We start from the raw sequence: 9,651 nt of genomic DNA on the forward strand, positions 1-9,651 counted from the left end.
AATGATAGTAAAGATGATCCAAAATCTCGGAAACAGAATGGAGAAAATACAAGAAACATTTAACAAGGATCTAGAAGAACTAAAGAGCAAACAAACAGTGATGAAAAACACAATTACTGAAATTAAAAATACTCCAGAAGGGGGCTTCCCTGGTGGCACAGTGGTTAGGAATCCGCCTGCCAATGCAGGGGACAGGGGTTCGAGCCCTGGTCCAGGAAGATCCCACATACCGTGGAGCAGCTAAGCCCGTGCACCACAACTACTGAGCCTGTCTGCTAGAGCCCGTGAGCCACAACTACTGAGCCCACGTGCCACAACTACTGAAGCTCACGCTCCTAGAATCCGTGCGCCGCAACAAGAGAAGCCACCGCAAAGAGAAGCCTGCGCACCACAACGAAGTCCCAACGCAGCCAAAAATAAATAAATAAATTAAAAAAAAATACTCTAGAAGGAATCAATAACAGAATAACTGAGGCAGAAGAATGGATAAATGAGCTGGAAGATAAAATGGTGGAAATAACTACCAGGGACCAGAATAAAGAAAAAAGAATGAAAAGAATTGAGGACAGTCTCAGAGACCTCTGGGACAACAGCAAATGAACCAACATTTGAATTATAGGGGTTCCAGAAGAAGAAGAGAAAAAGAAAGGGACTGAGAAAATATTTGAAGAGATTAGTTGAAAACTTCCCTAACATGGGAAAGGAAATAGTCAATCAAGTCCAGGAAGCACCAGAGAGTACCATACTGGATAAACCCAAAGAGAAACACGCCGAGACACATATTAATCAAACTATCAAAAATTAAATACAAAGAAAAATTAAAAGCAGCAAGGGAAGAGCAACAAATAACATACAAGGGAATCCCCATAAGGTTAACAGCTGATTTTTCAGCAGAAACTCTACAAGCCAGAAGGGAGTGGCAGGACATATTTACAGTGATGAAAGGGAAAAACCTACAATCAAGATTACTCTACCCAGCAAGGATCTCATTCAGATTCCACGGAGAAATTAAAACCTTTACAGATAAGGAAAAGTTAAGAGAATTCAGCACCACCAAACCAGCTTTACAACAAATGCTAAAGAAACTTCTCTAGGTACGAAACACAAGAGAAGGAAAAGACCTACAATAACAAACCCAAAACAATTAAGAAAATGGGAATAGGAACATACATATCGATAATTACCTGAAACGTGAATGGATTAAATGCTCCAACCAAAAGACAGACTGGCTGAATGGATATAAAAACAAGACCCATACATATGCTGTCTACAAGAGACCCACTTCAGACCTAGGGACACATACAGACTGAAAGTGAGGGGATGGAAAAAGATATTCCATGCAAATGGAAATCAGAAGAAAGCTGGAGTAGCAATTCTCATATCAGACAAAACAGACTTTAAAATAAAGACTGTTACAAGAGACAAAGAAGGACACTACATAATGATCAAGGGATCAATCCAAGAAAAAGATATAACAATTGTAAATATTTATGCACCCAACCCAATATTTATGCATAAACCCAATATTTATGCTCCTATGTATAGGAGCACCTCAATAAATAAGGCAAATGCTAACAGCCATAAAAGGGGAAATTGAGGGTAACACAATAATAGTAGGGGACTTTAACACCCCACTTTCACCAATGGACAGATCATCCAAAATGAAAATAAATTAGGAAAAACAATCTTTAAATGACACATTAAACAAGATGGACTTAATTGATATTTAGAGGACAGTTCATCCAAAAACAACAGAATACACTTTCTTCTCAACTGCTCATGGAACATTCTCCTGGATAGACCATATCTTGGGTCACAAATCAAGCCTTGGTAAATTTAAGAAAACTGAAATCGTATCAAGTATCTTTTCCGACCACAACGTTATGAGACTAAATATCAATTACAGGAAAAAAACTGTAAAAAATACAAACACATGGAGGCTAAACAATATGCTACTAAATAACCAAGTGATCACTGAAGAAATCAAAGAGGAAATCAAAAAATACCTAGACACAAATGACAATGAAAACACGATGACTCAAAATCTATGGGATGCAGCAAAAGCAGTTCTAAGAGGGAAATTTATAGCAATACAAGCCTACCTCAAGAAACAAGACAAATCTCAAATAAACAACCTAACCTTACACCTAAAGCAATTAGAGAAAGAACAAAAAACCCCCAAAGTTAGCAGAAGGAAAGAAATCATAAAGATCAGAGCAGAAATAAATGAAAAAGAAATGAAGGAAACAATAGCAAAGATCGATAAAACTAAAAGCTGGTTCTTTGAGAAGATAAACAAAATTGATAAACCATTAGCCAAACTCATCAAGAAAAAAAGGGAGAAGACTCAAATCAATAGAATTAAAAATGAAAAAGGAGAAGTAACAACTGACACTACAGAAATACAAAGGATCATGAGAGATTACTACAAGCAACTTTATGCCAATAAAAAGTACAGCCTGAAAGAAATGGACAAATTATTAGAAAAGCACAACCTTCTGAGACTGAACCAGGAATAAACAGAAAACATAAACAGATCAATCACAAGCACTGAAATTGAAACTGTGATTTTAAATCTTCCAACAAACAAAAGCCGAGGACCAGATGGCTTCACAGGAAAATTCTATGAAACATTTAGAGAAGAGCTAACACCCATCCTTCTCAAACTCTTCCAAAATATAGCAGAGGGAGGAATACTCCCAAACTCATTCTACGAGGCCACCATCACCCTGATACCAAAACCAGACAAAGATGTCACAAAAAAAGAAAACTACAGGCCAATATCACCAATGAACATAGATGCAAAAACCCTTAACAAAATACTAGCAAACAGAATCCAACAGCACATTAAATGGATTACACACCATGATTAAGTGGGGTTTAATCCCAGGAATGCAAGTATTCATCAATATACGCAAATCAATGTGATAAACCATATTAACAAATTGAAGAATAAAAACCATATGATCATCTCAATAGATGCAGAGAAAGCTTTTGACAAAATTCAACACCCATTTATGATAAAAACTCTCCAGAAAGTAAGCATAGAGGGAACCTATCTCAACATAATAAAGGCCACATATGACAAACCCACAGCCAACACTGTTCTCAATGGTGAAAAACTGAAACCATTTCCTCTAAGATCAGGAACAAGACAAGGTTGCCCACTCTCACCACTATTATTCAACATAGTTTTGGAAGTTTTATCCACAGCAATCAGAGAAGAAAAAGAAATAAAAATAATCCAAATCAGAAAAGAAGTAAAACTGTCACTGTTTGCAGATGACATCATACCATACATAGAGAATACTAAAGATGCTACCAGAAAACTACTAGAGCTAATCAATCAATTTGGTAAAGTAGCAGGATACAAAATTAATGCACAGAAATCTCTTGCATTCCTATACACTAATGATGAAAAATCTGAAAGAGAAATTAAGGAAACACTCCCATTTACCACTGCAACAAAAAGAATAAAATACCTAGGAATAAATCTCCCTAAGGAGACAAAAGACCTGTATGCAGAAAACTATAAGACACTGATGAAAGAAATTAAAGATGATAACAACAGATGGAGACATATACCATGTTCTTGGATTGGAAGAATCAACATTGTGAAAATGACTATACTAACCAAAGCAATCTACAGATTCAATGCAATCCCTATCAAACTACCAATGGCATTTTTCACAGAACTAGAACAAAAAATTGCACAATTTCTATGGAAACACAAAAGACCCTGAATAGTCAAAGCAATCTTGAGATAAGAAAAACGGAGCTGTAGGAATCAGGCTCCCAGACTTCAGACTATACTACAAAGCTACAGTAATCAAGACAGTATGGTACTGGCACAAAAACAGAAATATAGATCAATGGAACAGGATAGAAAGCCCAGAGTTAAACCCATGCACATATGGTCACCTTATCTTTGATAAAGGAGGCAAGAGTATACAGTGGAGAAAAGACAGCCTCTTCAATAAGTGGTTCTGGGAAAAACGGACAGCTACATGTAAAAGAATGAAATTAGAACACTTCTTAACACCATATACAAAAATAAACTCAAAATGGATTAAAGACCTAAATGTAAGGCCAGACGCCATCAAACTCTTAGAAGAAAACACAGGCAGAACACTCAATGACATAAATCACAGCAAGATCCTTTTTGACCCATCTCCTAGAGAAATGGAAATAAAAACAAAAATAAACAAATGGGACCTATTGAAACTTAAAAGCTTTTGCACAGCAAAGGAAACCATAAACAAGATGAAAAGACAACCCTCAGAATGGGAGAAAATATTTGCAAACGAAGCAACTGACAAAGGATTAATCTCCAAAATATACAAGCAGCTCATGCAGCTCAATATCAAAAAAACAAACAACCCAACCCAAAAATGTGCAGAAGACCTAAACAGACATTTCTCCAAAGAAGATATACAGATTGCCAACAAACACATGAAAAGATGCTCAACATCACTAATCATTAGAGAAATGCAAATCAAAATTACAATGGGGTATCACCTCACACTGGTCAGATTGGCCATCATCAAAATATCTACAAACAATAAATGCTGGAGATGGTGTGAAGAAAAGGGAACCCTCTTGCACTGTTGGTGGGAATGTAAATTGATACAGCCACTATGGAGAACAGTATGGAGGTTCCTTAAAAAACCAGAAATAGAACTACCACATGACCCAGCAATCCCACTACTGGGCATATACCCTAAGAAAACCATAATTCTAAGAGAGTCATGTACCACAATGTTCATTGCAGCACTATTTACAATAGCCAGGACATGGAAGCAACCTAAATGTCCATCGACAGATGAATGGATAAAGAAGATGTGGCACATATATACAATGGAATATTACTCAGCCATAAAAAGAAACGAAATTGAGTTATTTGTAGTGAGGTGGATGGACCTAGAGTCTGTCATACAGAGTGAAGTAAGTCAGAAAGAGAAAAACAAATACCGTGTGCTAACACATATATATAGAATATAAAAAAAAAAATTGGTTCTGACGAACCTAGGGGCAGGACAGGAACAAAGACACAGACATAGAGAATGGACTTGAGGACACGGAGAGTGGGGAAGGGTAAGCTGGGACAAAGTGAGAGAGTGGCATTGACATATATACACTACCAAATGTAAAATAGATACCTAGTGGGAAGCAGCTACATAGCACAGGGAGATCAGCTCAGTGCTTTGTGACCACCTAGAGGGTTGGGATAGGGAGGGTGGGAGAGAGATGCAAGAGGGAGGGGATATGGGGATATATGTATACATATAGCTGATTTTATACAGCAGAAACTAACACAGCATTGTAAAGCAATTATACTCCAATAAAGATATTTTTAAAAATAGTATAATATTAACGTTATTCATTCTGTGCCAGGAACTGTGTTAAACACTTTACATTCACTGTCTTAATTTAATCCTCCCAACCACCCTATGAAACCTCCATCTTTCATGAGGAAACAGACCAAAGAGAATTTTCTCTGGAGCCAGTAAGTGGTGGTACCGGCATCTCTTCCAAAGTATGACTCAATCTACAATTTCTACTACCTCGTGAGCCTTTTCCTTCAGTAAAAAGTGACAGGGAAAACACTCAATATATCCTTAATTGACTTCTACTATGAGTCCACAAATTGTATAGTCATTACTGATGAAAATGTCTTTCCTCCTATTATATCCTGACATTATGGTGTTGCAGATTGCCATCTTATTCAGTGCTGTGGGCCCAGCATATTGTAGATGCTTAATAAATGTTTACCAAGTGAAAGTTTTAACTAGAGATAACCTTAAAATATAGGGCCAAATTCATTCCTGGGGCAGGATGCCTCTTGCCACTCCCTAGCACAACCAAAATCTTGCTCAGATTCAATACAGCTAAATACTTATAAACTGTCAAGTAAGTCATAAAAAGTTTATAAAACCCCAAACTCCAATGAAGGATAGTCTATGGTAGGGGAGGGGTCAGCTTTAATGTGGGCAGGAGTGACCAGGTAACTTATAACTTGGGGTGTACAAGGATAATAAGAGTTTCCCGTAACGCTCGGGTGACAATAGTTCATTCTGCACTGTGTATGACTACCTCTAGGGAGTATACCACTTCGTCTGATTCCTGTCCTCATTATATTTGGGGAATTACGAGGGCTGTTTACACATTCTGATAATCTGTGCCGGTAGTCACTGATGACCCAGACAGCTGCTCCCCTGAGAACTCTGACGGTGATTTATTGCCATCCTTTACCTGCCTTTCCTGGGCAGCTATTGTCCTTTCTGTGCTGCCTCAGGCCAACAGAGACCCAGGTCTTTCCCTTAGTTCCTGGAAGTACAGCCAAGTCCAGGCTCTAGATTTTTATCCAGATTTGGAGGAAACAAAGGGAAATTACGTGGAAAAGAAAACACATTTGTATGCTGAAGGTATTATGCTTTTGGAGTCCAGGGGTCATGCCCTGCTTGGGGACTTGGATAGGCCATCTCTCTCCTTGGACCTGATCTGACATCCTTTCTTAATTCCTGTAGGAGGGCTTTTAGGAATATCCTCATAGCCTGGAATCAGACTCCACTCCAGTTTCTGGGGCCCAATGAGGGGGAAAATTTTTTAAAAATAATTTACTGAAAATTCAGATCACATTACCATAACTTCACATGGATGTAATCATGCCCACAGTGAACACAAAGCATTAAATTAGTTTGACAAAAATTTAGCTTTTTTAAGTCCAAACTTCAATCTTTTATAAGCTTGCTCTTTTTTCTAATTTTTATTTTTGAGATATAATTGACATATTATATTAGTTTCAGATGTACAACATAATGATTCATATTTGTATATATTGTAAAGTGATCACAATAAATCTAGTTAACATTCACACATAATTACAAAAATTTTTTTTCTTAGGTTGAGAACTTTTAAGATCTACTCTCTTAGCAACCTTCAAATATACAATACAGTAGTATGAATCATAGTCACCATGCTGTATATTATATTCCCAGGACTTACTTATTTTTAACTGGAAGTTTGTACCTTTTGGTCTTCTTCACCCATTTCACCAATGCCCCACACCCTGCCTCTGGCAACCACTGACTTGTTCTCTGTACCTATGAGTTCAACCTTTTGTTTTTCTGTTTCTTTTAGATTCCACATATAAGTGAGATCATAAGGTATTTTCTTTCTCTGTGTGACTTATTTCACTTAACATAATGCCTTCAAGGTCCATCCATATTGTCACAAATGGCAAGATTTCCTTCTTTTTTATGGCTGAATAATATTGTGCATGTGTGTGTATAACATTTTCTTAATTCATTCCTCCATTGATAGACACCTAAGTTTCTTCTATGTCTTGGCAATTGTAAATAATGCTGCAAGGAACATGGTGGTGCAGATATCTTTTTTAGTTGGTGTTTTTGTTTCCTTTGGATAAATGCCCAGAAGTCGATTGCTGGATCATACGGTAGTTCTATTTTTAATTTTTTAAGGGACCTCCATATTGTTTTCCATAGTGGCTGTACCAGTTTACATTCCCACCAAGAGTGCACCAGAGTTCCCTTTTCTCCACATTCTTGCCAAAACTTGTTTCTTGTCGTTTTGATAACAGGTATAAGGTGATATCTCACTGTGGTTTGATTTGCATTTCCCAGGTGATTAGTGATGTTGAGCACCTTTTCATGGACCTGTTGGCCATCTTTATGTCTTCTTTGGAAAAATGTCTATTCAGATCCTCTGTCCATTTTTAAATTAGACTTTTTTTTTTGCTATTGAGTTGTATAAGTTCCTTTTATATTTGGATATTAACCCCATATCAGATATATGATTTGCAAATATTTTCTCCCATTCGATACGTTGACTTTTCATTTTGTTGATGATTTCCTTTGCTGTGCAGAAAGAAGCCTTTTAGTTTGATGTGGTTCCACTTGTTTTTTCTTTCCTTTTTTAATATTTATTTATTTATTTGGCTGCGCCGAGTCTTAGTTGCAGCATGTGGGATCTTCATTGCCACGTGCGGGATCTTCCTTGCGGCATGCAGGATCTTTAGTTGCAGCATGCAAGCTCTTAGTTGCGGCATGTGGGATCTAGTTCCCTGACCAGGGATCAAACCCAGGCCCCCTGCATTAGGAGCATGGAGTCTTAACCACTGGACCACCAGGGAAGTCCCTAGTTCCACTTGTTTTTGCATTTGTTGCCTTGGCTTTTGGTGTCAAATCCAAAAAGCCATTGTCAAGGCCAGTGTCAAGGAGCTTACTGCCTATGTTTTTTTCCTAGGAGTTTTATGGTTTCAGATCTTATTTTCACATCTTTAACCCATTTTGAGTTAATTTTTGTATATGGTATAAGATAGTGATGCAGTTTCATTTTATGCATGTGGTTGTTCAGTTTTCCCCTTTATTGAAGAGACTGTTCTTTCCTCACTGTATATTCTTGGCTTCTTTGTTGTAAAGTAATTGACTATATATGTATGAGTTTATTTCTGAGCTTTCTATTCTGTTCCACTGATCTATGTGTCTGTTTTTATGCCAATACCATAGTGTTTTGATTACTATAGCTTTGTAATATAGTTTGAAATCAGGAAGCATTATGCTTCCAGCTTTGTTCTTTTTTATCAAGACTGCTTTGGCTATCTGGGGTCTTTCATAGTTCCAAAGAAATTTTAGGATTGTTTGTTCTATTTCTGTGGTAAATGTCACTGGAATTTTGATAGTGATTGCACTGAGTCTACAGATTGCTTTGGGTATTATGGACATTTTAACAATATTAATTCTTCCAACTCATAAACACAGAATATTTTTCTATTATTTGCATCTTCTTCAATTTCCTTCATCAATGTCTTATAGTTTTCAGTGTATAGGTCTTTCACCTCCTTGGTTAACTTCATTCCAAGTATTTTATTCTTTTTGATGCAATTATAAATGGGATTGTTTTCTTAATTTCTCTCTTTGATAGTTTGTTATTAGTGTATAGAAACACAACTAATTTTTGTATATTGATTTTGCATCTTATAACTTTATTGAATTCATTTATTAGTTCTAACAGTATTTTGGTTGAGTCTTTAGGGCTTTTTATATATAATATGTCATCTGGGGGCTTCCCTGGTGGCGCAGTGGTTGAGAATCTGCCTGCCAATGCAGGGGACACGGGTTCGAGCCCTGGTCTGGGAAGATCCCACATGCCGCGGAGCAACTAGGCCCGTGAGCCACAATTGCTGAGCCTGCACGTCTGGAGCCTGTGCTCCGCAACAAGAGAGGCCACGATAGTGAGAGGCCTGTGCACCGCGATGAAGAGTGGCCCCCACTTGCTGCAACTGGAGAAAGCCCTCACACAGAAACGAGGACCCAACACAGCCATAAATAAATAAATAAATAAATAATTTTTAAAAAATGTCATCTGCAAGTAGTGAGTTTTACTTCTTCCTTTTTGATTTGGATGCTTTTATTTCTTTTTCTTGCCTAACTGCTCTGCCTATGACTTTTAATACTATCTTGAATAAAAGTGGTGAAAGTGGGCATCCTTGTGCTGTTCCTGATCTTAGAGGAAAAGCTTTCAGCTTTTCACCACTGAGCATAATGTTAGCAATGGGCTCAAATTTCATTCTTGAGTAGAATTCATCATTTGGGGTGGGTGTGGACCAAAATCTCACTGAAGTGTTTTCTT

The 9,651-nt window shown here is 37.3% G+C and overlaps 1 protein-coding gene and 1 pseudogene across 9 annotated transcripts in view; one reads left to right on the forward strand and one right to left on the reverse strand.

The window, feature by feature from the left end:
• TMEM116 (transmembrane protein 116) overlaps positions 1 to 9,651 on the reverse strand; it is a 238,315-nt gene that overhangs the window by 102,791 nt on the left and 125,873 nt on the right. The window contains exon 11 of one of the 8 annotated variants that reach the window (XM_082353706.1): positions 8,561 to 9,648. The exons of the other annotated variants lie outside the window; for them this stretch is intronic. Coding sequence (XP_082209832.1) covers positions 9,634 to 9,648 — 15 coding nt within the window. The 3' untranslated portion in view covers positions 8,561 to 9,633. Of the gene's footprint in view, positions 1 to 8,560; positions 9,649 to 9,651 lie in introns of those variants that run through there. 8 annotated transcript variants of the gene reach the window in all.
• The window catches only part of LOC309610613 (disintegrin and metalloproteinase domain-containing protein 1a pseudogene), a 152,972-nt pseudogene that overhangs the window by 22,343 nt on the left and 120,978 nt on the right, over positions 1 to 9,651 (forward strand). The window lies entirely within an intron of this gene.

The sequence above is a fragment of the Balaenoptera borealis genome (assembly GCF_965194805.1).
Source record: "Balaenoptera borealis genome assembly, chromosome: 14".
Classification (NCBI taxonomy): Eukaryota; Metazoa; Chordata; class Mammalia; order Artiodactyla; family Balaenopteridae; genus Balaenoptera; species Balaenoptera borealis.